Here is an 18,006-nt window from a genome sequence, read left to right on the forward strand (position 1 = left end):
GTCGTCTCATCTCCACGCCATGAGGAAATAGTTTGCAAAAGCTACAGCTGGAATGCAACAGCACCAGTCAGATGATCAGTGCCCTGGATGATCGGGAGACCCACCTTGATAGATCCCTGTACCGTGTACATTCCATTTACAGCGACTCCACCCGTTACAATAATCACTGGTGGTCGAGTCCTGTGTGTCTCTCCTTTTAGCTCTAGTTAATGACTGAACGTTTACCACATGCGTGGAAGAGCAAGCTTACCTGAGGCCTTCAGGAAGTAACACTGTCACAGTCCACATGACCTGCGACTTAGAAAGGGAGCTTCATTCTGAGGTTGTTCCCGTAATGCTGTTGAGCTGGAATGTGGAAAGCTGACCTTCATCCACAAGGCTGGGAGAGAGAGGCTCTTTGTACTTGATTTTGGCAGGGCTGAGAGCAGGTGAAAACAGTACATTGTTTCCCATTGGTAGGTTTTTAAAGGCTCAGGAATGGCTGTGCACCTGTTCACTTGCTTCTGGGATATCGTCTGATAACAGTGAATTGGAATAGTTAGTACTTTGAGGACAGAGATATCTCTTTTTGTTCTCTGTGTTGAAGCTACTGGTCTACCACCGGGGACTCGTGTGTTTGTAAGAATTTTATTTAAATGAATTTTTCAACAAGCCTTCTCTTGTTCTGTAAGCTGTCCAAGGTCAGGAAGTCTGGCTTTCATTGATGCCCTTCTCTCCCTGTGGGTCATTGAGAGCCACTCAGTCCTTTGAACTGAAGGGCACATTACAGGAGTTCCAGGCTAAGTGCACCCATACCTGGCTCTGAAAGGCCTGTGATTCAGAAGAAGTGGCCGTGTCACAGAGGTCTGGCACAGAGCCAGGAAACCCCAGGTCCCTTCTGGGTTCAGTCTTGTCACTTTCTGTCCTCTGGCTCTGGTCAGTGTCAGACTTTCAGATCACCTCCCAGCTTCCTTATTTGTACAAGTCGGTAATTCTCCCATCACTTTTCAACCCTGACACACAAGATACTCTGAAAATAAATCCTATGCAGAAAGCTAACTGTGATGCTTCAGAATATCTTAGCTAAATAGGGGCTCAGTCTGAATTAGATTATATGTTCCAACAACAACTCTCTGACACCAGCTAGGTGGGTGTCCTCCAGCTCAGTTCATTTTTATTTTTATTTTTTAAAAATAAATCTTCAGTTTTGGAATAGTTTTAGGCTTACATCGTTGCCACAGAGATTTCCTGTAACCCGCAGAGCCATTTTCCGTATTGTTAACACTCCTACATGGATGTGGTGTACTTGTCACAATTAATTAGCCAGTGTGGATACATTATTATTAACTAAGGTTCATACTTCATCCGCGTTTCCTCAGTTTATCCCTGATGTCCTTTTTCTTTTCCAGGATCCCCCATTAACATTTATTCACCATGTTTCCTTAGAGTCCTCTTGCCTATGACAGTTTCTCAGACTTACTTTTTATAATATTGATAGGAATACTGGTCAGGTATTTTGTAGAACAATTTCCAGTTGGGCTTTATCTGGTGTTTTTCTCATGGTTAAACTGGGGCAACACATTTCCAGGGGAAGGCCACCGAAGTAAAGTGCTGCTTCCATCAGCCTGGTATCAAGGGGACTTACTGTCCATAGGGCTTGTCACTCTTGTTAATCTTTACCGAGGTGGGGTCTATCAGGCTTCTTCACTGTAAACTTACTGTTCCTTCGCCCTCTGTGCTGCCGTCTTAGGAAGTCAGTGTGCGTAGCCTACACTTGAAGATTGGGGTGTTACGCTCCATTTCCCCTAAGGGCAGGATGTCTACATAAGCTATTTGAAATTTTCCTGCACAGGAGATCTGGCCCTTCTTCTTACATATCTAATTATTTATATCAGCGTGGATTTAGGAATATCTATTTTATACCTTGGGTTATAATCCACTACTATTTTATTTATTTTTTGCTCACATTGTTCCAGTTTTGATCATACTCGCAGCAGTGTGCCCCGCCCCCTTTTTGAGCACTCCGTGACATTCTGGCACCAGAAGACGCTCCAGACTCATCTTCTGTGTATCCTAGAATCACCCGATCAACCATTTCTCTGAGGAGCTCCTGGTTGCTTTTTAGTTGGAGAGTGGTGCTAAGAAGCCAAGATCTGGGGACTGGGTGTGTTTGTTGCTGCTGGGGTGGTGGTGTTTCTGGGCCCTATCAGCTACAGAGTAGAGAGACCTGTGTGTGTGTGTACTAACCTGGGTTATATGCAGACATTGATAAATGTTTCTGTATGTTTCCAGCTGTATTCATATTAAACCAAGCATGAATTCATGCCGGTGTCTCCAATTCTAACCCTTTTAAGTTAATATAATAGTATATAATTGAATATGTTCTCAACTTGGGACTGTATGCAATCATTAATATTTTGTGGCTCAAAATATTTTTGAAACTGCCTATGGAAAAGACTGGCCATTGCTTCTCTAAATCTGTTATTTTTTATCCCCCAATGTAATTCTGCATTCCTAACCCTCCTTTCAGTTAAGTATGGCCCAGTGACTACATTCTGGCCAGTGGGGAAAGGTAGTGGTAGCGTGGGACTGTAGGAAGGCTTCTGAAGATGAGGACAGTCCACCACACCCTCCTCTCCTTTCCCTTTCCTCTTCGTTTCTTCCTGCTGCCTGGGACTCACACAAGAAGGCTTGGACTCTTCACGGACACCCTCTGACATCACCCCGTGGGGAGAGGATGCGTTCCTGTCAGGTGTGGGTGGAAACACGGGCTTCCCACGTGCTCTCCAGTGACACCACCATGGTGTTCTGTGGATCCGAGGTCCCTGGCCAGTCTGCCTTCTTCTCTCTACTGTTCAGTCCTCTTATGTTTGTTTTAAATACAATGCCCAGGGTTTTTAGTTGTGCTTAATGGGAGGACTAGGGAAAAATACATCTATTCCATCTTTCCGGAAGCGGAAGTCCAGTTGGATTTTGACACTGTCCAGAGTTAGCACAAACCCCGCAGGTTACAACAGGCTTTGGTCCGAAGACTCTCCCCTCTTCACATGACACCCACAAGTTCTGGGTGTCCCCAGGCCACCTGAACTCTGCTTCCTGTACTGCTCAGGGTTGATAATTCTCTAGAATGATTCACAGAACTCCTCAAGCACGTGCTGTACGTACAACTGCAGTTTTATTATAAAGGATGTAACTCAGGAACAAGTTATATGGTAGAGACTTGGTTTTAGGGCATTTGTGGGGGAGACAGCTCCTTTCCTAATGGAATTCGGTGCTACCTTTCTAGTACATTGGTGTGTTCACCAGCTGGGAAGCTTGCCAAGCCTCATCACCCGGAGATTTTATTGGAGGTTTTATTACACAGGCACAATTGACTAAATCATTGGTCGCATGGTTGAACTCCATCTCCACTTTCCCCATTCCCTGGAGGATGGGGGTGGGGCTGAAAGTCCAACCCTATGATCATGGGATTGTTTCCTCTGGCCACCAGCCCCCATCCTAAGGCTTCATGAGCCGGCGAATTAGCATAATCTGAGGTCTGGTCCAGAGAGACTCCCTTTGACTAACAGAAGACTCCCCTATTACTCAGGAAATTAAGGACTTTTAGGTGCTCTGAGCTAATAGCTGGGGACAAGACCAAATGTATGTATTTCTTACTATATCTCAAGTTATATATATATTTTTAATTTTAACTTATTTTAGAGAAGCATGAGTCAGGGAGAGGGGCAGAGAGAGAGAGAGAGAGAGAATGAGAATATCCCAAGTAGGCCCCACACTCAACATGGAGCCCAATGTAGGACTTGATTCCACAACCCTGGGATCATGACCTGAACTGAAATCAAGAGTCAGACACTCAACCAGCTGAGCCACCCAGGCACCACAACACAGATTGCATTTTTTAAAATACTTTTTTTTCTAACCAATAAAATTCACTTGTTTTAGAACAGTGTGACAAATTTTTAGTGAGTTTCAGTCAACTAGTTTTCTTGCCACTTAAGTGAAACACACATGTTGCCCTGCCTTACGTATGCTCTTGAGATACAGAGCTGGAAGCAGGAAAACGATGAGCTTTGTCTCTTACTGACACAGTGGATTCCATGGTCGTGGCAGGAAACACTTGGTGTATAGACACATCCCTAAATATTTGTCTTTTTTTTTTTTTTTTGCTTTCTTTCACCAAAGGAGCCAGTGCATCAATCAGATGAAAGAGGTGAAGGAGCAGTGTGAGGAGCGAATAGAAGAAGTCACCAGAAAGGGAAATGAAGCTGTCGCTTCCAGGGACCTGAATGAAAAAAAGGACCAAGGCCAGCAGGTAATCCTCGTTTTGTTCTGTCCAGAATTTCCAGAAGGCTTTCCTCCCCTCAGTTCAGACATTCACTTCCCTTATCTGCTGTCTGATTTGCTCTTACCTCTGCCGTCCCTGGTAGGTTTGGTTCCCTGAGACATACCAGCCTTGTCTCTGGACGCTGGGACTCTGACCGGGTATGCCGGGCTCTGACCCGACCCCGTGCTCAGGGCTTTACCAGGGTGACTCCACAGCCACCCTGGGAGAGAGTTGCTGTTGTTCTGTTTTGAAGGCCCTGAGGCTCATGGAGATGGTTAAATACTGTGGCCCCTGCACCAGCTGGTCAGTAGGGGGGCCGGGAGCCCATGTTGGCAGGGTGTGTGAAGTTTGGCCCACGAAGCTGCTGCTTGAAGCCTTCAGGAAATCTTCGCTTGTTAGTTTTAACTATAACCGTTTTATTGAGAGGTAATTTTCATTCCATACATTCACCCATGTAACAGTCACAATTCATTGGTTTTTAGTATATTCAAAAGTTGTGCAACCATTATAGTAAATTTTAGAACATTTTCATTACCCCCAAATAAACCCATAATTGTTAGCTCTCCCATCTCATCCCTAGAAAACGATTAATCTACTTTCTGTTTCTATAGATTTGCTTTATCTGGACATTTCATGTCAGTAGAATCGTATAATATGTGGCCATTTGTGTCTACATCCTTTCACTTAGCATAATGCTTTCAAGGTTCGTCCATGTGTTTGTATGTATGAATACTCCATTCCTGTTTATGGCTGAATAATATCGTGTGTGTGCACCACACTTTGTTGATTCATTTGTCAATTGATGGGGATTTGGGTTATTTCTAGTTTTTGGCTTATTATGAATAATGCTGCTGTGAACATTCATGTAGACATTTTTGTGTGGACCTAAGTTTTCATTTCTCTTAGGTATATACCCAGGAGTGGAATTGCTGGGTCATATGGTAACTCAGTGTTTAATGAGAAACTGCCAGACTGTTTTCAAAAAACAATCACACTCTTTTACATTTTCACCAGCAATTTGAGGGTTCCGATTTCTCCACATCCTTGCCAACTCTGGTTATTATCTGTTGTTGTCATTATAGGCATCCCTGCGGGTGTGGAGTCCTATCTCATTGTGGTTTGTATTTGCATTTACATAATAACTAACATTGAACATCTTTTCTTGTGTTTTATTGGCCATTTGTATATCTTTCTTGGAGAAATGTCTATTCAGATCCTTTGCCCATTTTTTGAGTTTTTTAATGTTTTATTATTATTATTATTATTATTATTATTATTATTATTATTAAGAGACAGACACACACCAAGCAGGAGAGAGGCAGGGAGAGAGGGGAACAGAGGATCTGAAGTGGGCTCTGTGCTGATAGCAGCTAGCCCAATGTGGGACTCGAACTCACAAACCGTGAGATCATGACATGAGCTGAAGTTGGATGCTCAACTGACTGAGCCATCCAGATGCCTCTGATTGAGTTATTTTATAATTGAGTTGTAGGAGTTCTTTATGTATGTATATACATACACACATGTATGCATATATATACATATATATATGCACACACACACACATATATATGTATATATAGAGAGATATCAGCTATATGACTTGCAAATATTTTTTCCTGTTATAGGAGTTATTTTTTCACTTTCTTCATGATGTTCATTGAAATATAAAATTTTTTAGTTTTGACAAAGTCCAGTTTGTTATTCTGTTGCTTCCTATCCCAAGGTCATGAAGATTTATAATTTCTTCTGAGTTTTATAGTTCTTAGCTCCTACATTTAGTCCTGTGATCCATTTTGAGTTAATTTTATGTATATGGTGTGATGTAGGGGTCCAAATTTATTCTTTTGCGTGTCAATATCCAGTTGTCTCTTGGCACCTTTTTTGAAAAAACAATTCTTTCTTCCACCGAATTGCCATGGCACCTTTGTTGAGAATCAATTTACTGTAAATATGAGGGTTAATTTGTGGACTGTCAGTTCTGTTCCATTGGTCTGTTTGTCCCCTATGTCAATACCATACCACCATGATTATTGTAGCTTTGTAGTAAGCTTTGAAGTCAGGAAGTGATGAATCATCCAACATTGTTCTTTTTAAAGACTATTTTGACTCCTCTTTGTTGGTTGACTTTCCATATGAATTTTAGGATCTGCTTGTCAATTTCTTCAACAAAGTTGGATGAGATTTTGACTGAGATTACAGTGACTCTGTAGATCAGCTTGGAAGTATTGCCATCTTAACAACATAGGACATCTTTTCTATGAATGTGGGATGTCTTTCCATTTAATTAAGTCCTTTAAAAATCTCTTTCAAACATTGCTTCTCAACCTTTTGGCTAAGATCAAGTGTAAAAATCTCTTTTCAAACAATGTTTTGTAGTTTACAGAAGTCTTGCACTTTTTTTTGTTCAGTTTATTTGTATCTTTTATGCTATCATAAATAGAATCGTTTAAATTTTATTGTCTTACTCATTGCTAGTGTATAGGAATACAATTCACTGTTCTATATTGATATGTATATATCGTATCTCAGCCTTGCTGAACTTCTTTATTCTAATATTATTTGTTGGTGTGTGATTCCTTTGGATTTTCTGTGTACAATATTATGTCACCAAAAAAGAGAGAGAGTTGTACATTTTCCTTCCCAGTCTGGATGCCTTTTATTTCTTTTTATTGCCTAGTTGCCCTGGCTAGGGCAGTGCTAAACAGAGGTGGAAGGGCAGACATCCCTGTTCTTGATCATGGAGAGAAAGCATTTGTTTTTTATCATTAAGTCTGATGTTAGCTGTGTGTTTTCATAGATGGACTTTATCAAGCTGAATAAGTTCCCTTCTGTTCTTAATTTGTTGAGCGTTTTTATCCAGAAGAGGCATTGGATTTTTGTCAGTTTTTTTTTTTTGCATCTATTAAGATGATCTTGTGTTCTTTTGTCCTTTATGTTGATATATTACACTGAATGATTTTTGTATGTTTTTGTATGTAAACATTCATGGGATTTATCCCACTTGGTCATGGTATATAATCCTTTTATATGTTGCTAGATTTGATTTTGCCAGTATTTTGTTAAGGATTTTGGTGTCTGTATTCTTAAGAGATATTGGTCTGTAGCTTTCTTGTCTTTGGTTTTGGTATCGGGTAATATTTGTTTCATAGAATGAGTTGGGGAGTATTCCTTTCTCTTATTTTTTGGAGGAGTTTGTGAAGAGCTGGTATTGATACTTTAAATGTTTGCTAGAATTCACTAGTGAAGTCATCTGGGCTTGGGTTTTTCTTTGGAGGACATTTTAAAATTACTAATTCAATGTCTTGTTGTAAGTCCACTCACATTTCCTACTTCTTGAGTCAGTTTCGGTAGTTTGTATTGTTCTAGGAACTTGTCTGATGTCATCTAAGTCCTCAAAGTTGACATGCAGTTGTTCACAGTATTCCTTTCTAATATTTTTGTGTAAGGTCTAATATTTTATTTGCATTTATTTTATTTTTGATTTTAGTAATTTGAGTTTTCTCTTTTTCTTGTTTAATCTAGCTAAAGGCTTGTCAATTTTGTTCTTTTCAAAGAATTAAGTTTGATTTCATGCATGTTTTCTGTTGTTTTTCTATTCTATATTTCTTAATTCCTGCTCTGACCTTTATTATGTCCTTCCTTGTTTTAGGTTTAGTTTGCTCTTCTTTTTCCAGTATTTTAAGGTAGAAGATTAGATTACTGTTTTGAGATCTTTCTATTTTTTTTCCTTAATATAGGCCTGTAAATTTCCCTCCAAGCACTGCTTTAGCAGCGTCCCTTAAGTGTGGTATGTTATGTATTTGTTTTCATTTTTCTCTCTTATTTGCATTTATTGTTTTTTCTTTGATCCACTGGTTATTCAGGAGTGTGTTGTCTCATTTCTACATATTTGTGAATTTCCCTAATTTTATTGTCGTTGATAATTGCATTCCATTGTGATTGACATCATACAAAGCATGTTCTCCGATCATTTCAAATTTGTTGAGGATTGTTTCGTTGCCTAAGTATGTTTCTCCCTGAGAATGTTCCACGTGCATTTGAAGAATGTGATTTGCTCTTGTCAGGCCAGTGTTCTATAGAAGTCAGCCTGGTGTGGTTGGTTTATAGTGTTCGGGTCTTCCTTGTCCTTGTTGATCTTCTGCCTACTTGTTAATACAGTATTGAAAATACTTTCTGGGAGGTCTTAACCTCAGAGCTTGGATTTATGCCAGCTGGTAGAGCAGAGCACGATCGGTGTATATCATAGCATTTCTCAAGGTTTCAGTGTGTTGACTGTCAGAAGGACATCCACTCCTTGCTTGGGATTGTTGTGAGGTTAAGGTCACGGAGCCCCCTGGCCGTCCTGTGCTCCTGTTTCAGCTCCGAGCCCCCAACGAGCCTCAGCCCAGGCCACAGGAAGTCGACCTGCCCCAGGCAGAGGTGCCACCAGTGAAAGGAAACGTGCCCAGTGATGGCGAGCCCCAGACACCAGCCCCCAGTTCTGAGGTGGCTTTGGATTTGAGGAGACGAGGTGAGAAAGGTGAATGAAGCTTGGTAATTATACACGGAAGCCCTCTGCAAAGCCATGTGATGACAGCTTGTGTCCAATATTTGTGCACGGGGCCTCAGGACAGAGTGTCCATGCTGGAGGCAGTTGGTGAGCTGGGTTTGGGCTGCAGGAGGAAGGTGACGGTCTCTGTGGGCACCTGGAATTGGCCCCTCCCTCTCTTACCTCTTGTCCCTGTAAACCAAGTGCCTTGTTCTTTGGCAGCTGTGTAAAGAGAGGCCCAGGCTGTGCTTTATTGAGGACATCAGCGGGACTGTGGGATTACAGGGAGATGGCTGAGTTCTGGGCAGCTGTCACTGGGAACCAGGGGCTGCTGTGTCCCTGTGGAATGACTCCGTGGTGGCCGGCACAGCCCACTCCCAAGTACTTGTCTCCGTTATTGCCATCAGATAACCTCAGCTTGTTGGTTGTCCCTGTAATCAGGATAACTGAGTCCAGATTTTTTTCCCTGAAGCACTTCTCTCTTCCTCATGGGTCTGAAGGTGAGCTGCAGGTTGAGTGGCACCTGGAGTCTTTACGGAGTCACAGAGTAAATTACCCAGTTGCTCCCCTAGCCACAGCCCCTGGGAAGGCTCCAGAAACTGAGTGCTATGAGGGGTTGTGTTTTTGTTCCAATGAAAGTAAATGCTGGTGAGGTTGCAGTGAATGGTGTTCTGTGCACAGAGGAGACCAACGAGATTCAGGCCGTCGGTGAGGAGGCTCTTTGGAGGGACGGGCCGGGGCTGCCGCCGGCACCGCCGGGCCCAGAGCAGGCGGCCGATGAAGACAGGCCTGCGGGTGGAAGAGGCACTGGGGAAGCGGAGGCGGTGGGCCACACCCCGCGGGCGCCAGCAGCCTTGCTGGAGAGCCCAGAGAACCAGGACACCGAGGACCTAGAGCGGGACCAGCTGGTCGTCCCCGACGGGCAGGAGGAGGAGCAGGACGCTGACGAGGAAGGTGCGTGAGCTGCTCTGTGGGCGTCCGCAGACTCCTTTCCTCCAGCCATCCCCTGACACTGGAGGGGCCCCTAGGAAGCTTCCCGAACAGCAGTTTGCCATCTGCTGGGCTCATTCCTTGGGTGTCTTACTGAGTGGGAGGCGGGAGGGAAGAGCTGTGTGCTCGCACCAGTTGCAGGTTCACAGGGAGTCGTTGGGGGGGCGGGGGGCGTCTCAGTGGAAGGCCTGACGTGGGTGCTAGGTGTCTTGTGAACGTAGCCCACGCTGGACCACACGCCTGGCCTGCGTCTTCCGCAGCCTCGTGTGGTGTGGTGTTGCCACCGGTGCCCTGGGAATGGAGGGAGGGATGACTGGGTAGAGGGGGTTTTGTGCCAATGTGAGCATTGCAGCAAAGTGACACGTGACTCCTCCCTCTCTGGTTTGATTGACTTTTCTTTAAAGGCTCACGAAAGTGTGGGGAATGGAGATCAGCACAGTATCCTGGGGTGTACTTGGGTCCCTAAAAGGTGTGGAAGACTTCACTCCTGGCCGAGCCAGGAACACTTAGGAAGAGAAGATACCTGTCAGTGGGATGACCCACTAACAGGAGTGGGGAACGTGCTTGTTTGTGAAAATTACCTTGATGTTCTATCGATCTAATTTGTATTCAAGTTTCTCTTTCTGAGGAATGTGCTCTCACGAGGGTGCAGTTGAAGAATTAAAAGGAAAGTCAGGGAGCCGACCCAGTGGCACTCAGGTTTCAGACTGGCCGTGGAGCGTAACAGCTGAAGATTGGTTCGAGGTCCCGCAGGGCCTGCAGGATACACGTCATCCTGGGGCATTTGTAGTGACCTGATTGTACAAGAAAGTGGCAAGGGCCAAAGGCATGTGCTTCACTTCCATGTCAGGCAGTGAGCACAGGGAAACATACCAGAGTGAAGTCTACCAATATGTGTGTATGAGACATTCACGTGAAACCCTATGAACGTGTCTCTTGAACACATTTCGTCCTGATCTTTTCTGGTTGTTCTCTGCGGGGCTGACTTTAGTGATGAATAGTTGAATTGTGTAGGCAGGATGGAAAAAGCCATCCTTCGACTCCCAGTAGCTGCTCTATTTCCTTCTGTCAGAGTCACCAGCCCTTCTGTGGAGGTGCCGTCATTAACTAGAAACCTGTTGTTTCCAGCAACAGTGGTGCCTTCCTTTAACTTTGAGTGGATTGTCTCTTCAGAAAACTGGAATATGGGTTTAATTCATTAGGTTCCTCAGTTCCAGCCCTGAGTATTGTCCTGTGTTGAGGGCTATGGTTTATATGGACTCAGAGTTTAATTAGACAGAACATAAGTAGAGACTTCACACCTGCTGTTTGTTCGGGCAGCAGGCACACAAGTCCCCCCTGCCTCCTGAGAGGTCACAGAAAGACCGGATCATTAAGCTGTGACCTGGAAAACCCCAGTCCTGGGCTCGGGTGCCCCTGTGGCCTCGAGAGAGAAATGATGTGGGTTGTGTGCTCTGTGCCTGTGCTTGTTTGCAGGGAGAAACCAGCAGAAGCTGGGAGGAGAGGAGGACTACAACATGGACGAAAATGAGGCAGAATCGGAAACAGACAAGCAGGCAGCCCTTGCAGGGAATGACAGAAATCTGAATGGTAAGAAGTGTAGTGGAGGCGGGGATGGGGAGGTTCGCCTTGCATTTCCCCTTGTGGTCCTTCACTTTGGCAGTGACTAAACAATGCGTCCCAACATTACTGTTGTAAGTAATCCATCATTTGAAGGAGACTTTCTTTTCTTCAGAAGCCTTTAAACATCGTGCAGTGGAGGGAGGGGATGGCAGAGAAGCCCAAGATGAAGACCTTTCAGAAAATCTGCTTGTTCAGGGGGCTGAAGCCCTTGGGTATCAGCTGGAGCATTTGTCTTCGTGACTTCTAGGGGTTTCCTGACAGAATGGCTAGGTCACCACTTGATCACTGTGTAGCAACAGTCAAAAGGCCTCACTGTCTGCACAGTACTTCCAAGCAGCTTTTTATAGTGGCACTTTGTGTTATTATTTTGAATTTTTAAAGGATGCAGGGCAGTGGGCTGTATCAGATTCTGGATTTGTCCATTGGCTTGTGATTGGATTCCGGTTGGACATCTTGTAGCTGTATGTGCCCTTCTTGTTTCACACCGGGAGGCACATACTGGTTTGGTGACAGCACTGCCTGCCAGGTCTCGACATCGCGAAGGTCCATCTTCCCTTTCTCACTCGAGGGGGATGCTTTGAAATGGTGTGGCTTTAGCATCCATTGGACACCCTGTCTACTGGTGGCTTTCCTGACCCTGTCACCCTTCACATCTATTACCTCCTGTTCTTGAAGGATCCCTCCGACCACATACTCTTGTTTTAGTATCCTGTGCTTCCTTGGTTCCCTTTTTTAAAATTCATTTTTCTGTCAGATTCTTGGTGTTTCCTTTCTTAGTTTTTAAGAGTTCTTTTATATGCTAGGGAGATTGCCCTTTATCTGTGATGTCAGTTGCAAATACTTACTCCCAGTTTGATTTTTGGTTTTATATAGTGTCTTTCTGCCATATGACTTTTAAAATCTTTTATGTCCTCCCCTCCCCCTTCTCCCCATTCTCTAGACTTATCCCCTATCCTGATCTTTCTAGTCGTCGCAGACTTTGAGTCTGGAGTTCTCTCTTGTCCCACAAGAGAGTGGATGCAGAATTGAATACAAGAGAGGCTAATGTCCGGGAGGAAATAAGAACCCCGAGAAAGGGTCCTTGCTCTGTTTTTGTTAGGATCAGAAGGCTTACAAACATGATGTACGTGCAGAAAGAGACAATGAAATAGTGATCATTAACTCGGGTGTGAGATATGTGGTGTTAGGGGTTTGGGTCAATACAAAACAAAATCCCAGTGCTGAGCAGATGGCTGTTTATGGCAGGCACCAGGTGCTATGTCTGTTTATCTTAGCTTTTCTAGGGACTAAGACAGAGCATGCTACCTCAGGGCCAACAAGGCATTTTTCTCACTAATTAGCTCTGGGCATTTTCACCCTGTGGCTTTTGCGCCCTATGCTTTTACTTAATGACTAACCCTGGGCACTTTCGCCCTGCTGCCGTGGCTTTCCGCCTCTACCTGTTTTCGAACAGACACTTTCTTTCTGTGGAAGTGGCTTTCCGCTCTGTGCTTTGTTCTACGATGAGCACTTTCGTCCTGTGGCGGCTTTCCGCCCTAAGCCTTGTTAACCCATTGGTGCAAACTCAGAGAATTCTTAAACTTATTCCCCACATCTAGTAAGCGTTTTCTTGCGTTGCTTTATGGGTTTATTGCTCAAGTGGGTCTCCCTGAACACCGTAATTTAGTTTTTCCCATTTTCTTAGAATTGATACATCTTTAAGTCTCTCTCAGTCTACAGCTTGCCCTTCCATTCCTTTCCTCCATTTGCCCTGGAGTTTTCCACAGTCTATACAGTGCTGGTTATATATTCATAGTAGAACTTAGTATGTTCTTATTTCTGCTCTGTTTCCTGTAAATCGGCAGCTGATATCCAGAGGCTTGATAAGACTCTGTTTGAGTTCAAGCCTGTGGTAACATGGTAGGCGGTGGTATGTTCTTTCATCAGGAGGCAAGTAATGTCTTTGTTTTTGTGATGGAAGGATCAGTTGATGTTCAGTGCCTTCCTTAATTCTTTGGTGGTGGTGTTCTAATTGAACCATTTCTATTTCATTGGTTGATTAGGATATTTTTATAAATAGGCAAGTCAGTGGTTTTAGTCATAGAACGTAGGATAAATGCTTCTTTCTATTTATCAATTTTCACAATAACGAATTATTTTTCCTGTTATCCTTTGAAGGCGATGATTTTAAATATACAAACTTAATGGATTTAAACCTATTTTGATGGGTTTCATTCAGTTGTATTTATTCTTTTTGAAGTTCAAGTTGTCCCATCTTCTTTGACTAGTGGGACCTTCCCCACTTTTATCTGCTTTTCAGGTCCCTTGTCCCTGCTCAGCCTCTGCTCTCCTTCACACTCAGCTGAGTTTTCTTTTTTTTTTTTTTTTTGCTCGTGGGGCTCTATGTGGGAAGGAGCCCCAGCAGATGAGTTTCAGAAGTTCGTGGGGCTCAGCCTCCCCCAGCCCCCTCGTCTTTGCCATGGCCACTTTGTGGTCACCTGCTGTGGGGGTGGCAGAAACCCTCTTGCTTCAAGCAGCAGTTTGTACATTGGCCCAGTACTTTCTGGTGTAAATGTGTTGCCTGTTTGGGGTTCTTTTCTCCTCTTCTCAGGTCCATCAGGTGCTCCATTGCTCCCATTTTTTTTCTAGACACTATCTGCTGCTGTTTGTCTCTGCCTGTGTTTTGGGGTCTGCAGGATTCCTTGTGATCTACTCTTGCTGTGAATGTCTGTGGTTTTTGAGTTTTTTAATGTAGTGGCTTCATGTGGGGACCCAGAGATTCAAAAACTGTGCCACTGTTGTCACTGTCTTTCCAGGATCATCTGGTTTTATATTTTACATTTAGATCTCCGATTCATTTGATTAACATCAAATGTATTCAAGTATGTGGCACAAGTTTGGGTCCAATTTTCTTTGTCCGAAGAGCCGTTCATTTGGCCCAACACCATCTCAAGGCTAGTGATTTGAGGCACTACCTTTACCAAATAGATTTCCATTTGTACTCAGATCTACTTTTTGGTCTTTTTGTTCCATTGGTTTCTCTGCTTACTCACACTGTACCACCATGTTCTAAGTGTAACAGCTAGTCCTTCTGGAAAATCTCAGTCAAGATCTCTTTGAATAATTCTTCTTCCCATTCTCCTTCTTTAACTCAGATCAGAAAATGTTAGATCCTGAGGCAACTGGGTGGCTCAGTTAGTTAAGTGTCCAGCTCTTGGATTTTGGCTCAGGTCATGATCTCAAAGATCACGAGATTGAACCCTGTGTCAGGCTTGGTGCTGATAGTGTGAACCTGCTTGGGATTTTCTTTCTGTCCCTCTGCCCCTCCCCTGCCCTCTCTCAAAATAAATAAACTTAAAAAAAATCTATCATATTAAAAAAAAAAAAAAAAGACCTTACCATTCTTTTCCTGTCTCTTACCCCCTTTTTCATATTACCCATTTCTTTTTCTTTAAATTTATTTAATGTTTGTTTATTTTTGAGAGAGTAAGAGAGCGTGAGTAGGGGAGGGACAGAGAGAGGAGACACAGAATGTGAAGCAGGCTTCAGGCTCTGAGCTGTCAGCACAGAGCCTGATGCAGGTTCAAACTCATGAACGGTGAGATCATGACCTCAGCTGAAGTCAGACACTTAACTGACTGAGCCACCCAGGCGCCCCTCTAATTACCCATTTCTGCCTCTCTACCCTGCATTCAGAATGATTTCCTCAGACATAGCTTCTAGTTCACCAATTTTTCCTTCAGCTATGCCTTCTCTGTTCTGTAATTCATGCTTTGCTTTCATTTCTAAGTATTCTTATTCCTTGCTCCTATTTTCAAACATCTTTCATTTCTTTAAATATATCTGAGTTTTGGGGCACCTGGGTGGCTCAGTCAGTTAAGCATTCAACTTCAGCTCAGGTCATGATCTTGCAGTTCATGAGTTCAAGCCCTGTGTCAGGCTCTGTGCTGACAGCTTAGAGCCTGCTTCAGATTTCTGTGTCTCCTCTTCTGCCCCTCCCCACTCATGCTATCTCTCTCAAAAATAAACAAACATTAAAAAATATATATAAATATAATCTCCAAGTTTTCTATACCATGTTTTCCAATTGCAGTGTCTGAAAACCTTGTGGGTATTTCTTTTGTTTCTGCAGATTGTCCTCATGATAGCTTGTTTCCTTGTGTTTTGTGCTTTTTAACTGTGAGCTAGTTTCCTGGGAACTTTATCTGTAGGAAGTCTCAGGGGACTGAGTTTAGAGTAGTATTGCACTAGAGATCATTCACCTCTATTAGTCTCAAGGAGGGTTACAGACTCACTACCACTTCAGTAAATTCTCTTCGGATTTTTTTGTTTCGCATAGGAAAATTGAGTTCAAATTATACACTTGCATGGTTGTCTCGATTAAAAGTCCCACATTCTAACCACTTAGGTTTTCTTGTTGCCCATTTTCACTGCACCACATTTCCATTACCTTTAAACCAAGGACATGAGCATTTGGAGTTTCAGTTTTATATACGGGTCTGCTTCTGGACTTGCTGCCTTGAGTGCAGTCCTCATCTTTATGTTTTGTTCCTCTGCATCTTTTGATGCTATGAAGGGAGAAGCCCTGAGTCTTCAGGCTTCAGAAGTCCTCAGGGCAGGTGTAGCTTTGATGCTTATTACCTTTAGGAGTTCTAACTTTTACTTCATTTTTGGCCTCGTAGATTCCTTCTTCTTTTTTTAACGTTTATTTATGTTGAGAGAGAGTGAGAGAGGGGCACAGAGAGGGAGAATCCCAAATAGGCTCCACACTCAGCATGGAGTCCTAGGCGGAGCTCCATCTCATGACCATGAGATCACAACAACCTGAGCTGAAATCGAGTTGAATGCTTAACTGACTGAGCCACCCAGGTGCCCCAGATTCCCTTTTATTTATTCCTTTTTTTTATTATAGACGATGCATTTTAGTATCTTAAAATTTAACTTTTTAATTTAAAAATAAAATAATATATACCCTTCACCCAGGTTTCCCAAATGTTAACATCTTATAATGAAGACATTAATACTGACACAATGCTATTATACTGATGTAGTGAAATGTCCAACTAATACCACTTTTCTGGTCCAAGATCTAAATCCATGATTAAACACTGCATTTATTGTCATACCTCCTTGGCTCCTTTAACCCCAAACCATTTGTCTTCATCATTTACGACGTTGATAGTTTTTGAAGTGTTGTAGCGAGATATTTGGTAGAAAGTCCCCCAATTTGGGTTTGATTCAACAGTGCTTCTTTAAAATATCTTTTCATATTTCATCCAGCATGCCAGTGGCTATAGTTGGTAGAGTTGAGGGTTCTAGAAATGGGAATCCTAACTTGATTTTTAAGTTATTTTCAGACCGTGTAGGCAATTTAATGCAGAACATGAACATATTAGCAATTCAGAATTTTAAGCAAATACAAAGCCAGTTTTTCTGTTCCTTATCATTGGTTGCACCTCAGTGCTTGGAGGATTGCACACCTTTTCTGGTGTGGTTACTGCCTTACACCTCTTTCACCATCCTTTTAAGTCAGTAGTGTCCTAAATGTCTGGCTTTGCAGTGAAGCTTTGGGCTCTTTCATCCCCTACACTCAGGTGCCCCAACAAAGCGAGGACAGAGGCAGAGAAAAATGCTCTGTCAGCTCTTTTAAGTTGAAGAATTATCACCATCGTATCATTAAAATAGTTTTCAGACCCTGCTGACTCCAGGGAGGTTAGAAAAAGGCATTCCTTCCAGCTTTAATAGAGAACTTTTTGATTTTTAAAAAATTGTTTAAATGTTTTATTTTTGAGAGAGAGAACGGAGGAGGGGCAGAGAGAGACACACACAGACACAGAATCCGAAACAGGCTCCAGGCTCCGAGCTGTCAGCATAGAGCCCGACGTGGGGCTTGAACTCAGGAACTGTGAGATCATGACCTGAGCTGAAGTCAGATGCTGACCTGAGCTGAAGTCAGATGCTTAACTGAGCCACACAGGCACTCTGAATAGAGAACTTTAAAAGACAGTTATTAATTTAAGGCAGCCATTTAAAAAAAAATTTTTTTAACGTTTATTTATTTTTGAGACAGACAGAGACAGAGCGTGAACGGGGGAGGGTCAGAGAGAGGGAGACACAGAATCTGAAACAGGCTCCAGGCTCTGAGCCATCAGCCCAGAGCCCGACGCGGGGCTCAAACTCACATACCGCGAGATCGTGACCTGAGCCGAAGTCGGATGCTTAACCGACTGAGCCACCCAGGCGCCCCAATTTAAAGCAGCCATTTAATTCATTTAAGCAAATCACCATTTAATATGTAGTAGTTTTAAGTCAGCATGGTGGTTTTAGATTTTGTGAGGTCTTTTCTTGTCCTTTGTGTGTCAGGGGCTAGAGCAAGGACGGTGGAGGTACAGGGAGGCTTTGGGCTTCGGCTCCGTAAAGGGAAGACTTGGCAGTAGAGCTGACGGGGGTGGGGGGCGGCAGTAGATGCACCGCAGTGCCTGCGTCGGGCTCCCTGTCAGAGTTTCACAAACAGGGATGCGAGCAACACACAAGGGTTGTGATGTTATCAAAAAATGTTAGTACGTTTTGTATTGTCCAT

General features: G+C 43.3%; 1 protein-coding gene across 2 annotated transcripts in view; it reads left to right on the top strand.

Moving 5' to 3' along the window:
- Nucleotides 1-18,006, top strand: part of GOLM1 (golgi membrane protein 1) — a 57,150-nt gene that overhangs the window by 36,642 nt on the left and 2,502 nt on the right. For both annotated transcript variants that reach the window (XM_058695557.1, XM_058695556.1), the window contains exons 6-9: nucleotides 4,162-4,291; nucleotides 8,666-8,825; nucleotides 9,516-9,788; nucleotides 11,301-11,414. In XM_058695557.1, coding sequence (XP_058551540.1) covers nucleotides 4,162-4,291; nucleotides 8,666-8,825; nucleotides 9,516-9,788; nucleotides 11,301-11,414 — 677 coding nt within the window. The remainder of the gene's footprint in view (nucleotides 1-4,161; nucleotides 4,292-8,665; nucleotides 8,826-9,515; nucleotides 9,789-11,300; nucleotides 11,415-18,006) is intronic.

This window comes from Neofelis nebulosa, chromosome 12, assembly GCF_028018385.1.
Source record: "Neofelis nebulosa isolate mNeoNeb1 chromosome 12, mNeoNeb1.pri, whole genome shotgun sequence".
NCBI classification, from domain to species: Eukaryota; Metazoa; Chordata; class Mammalia; order Carnivora; family Felidae; genus Neofelis; species Neofelis nebulosa.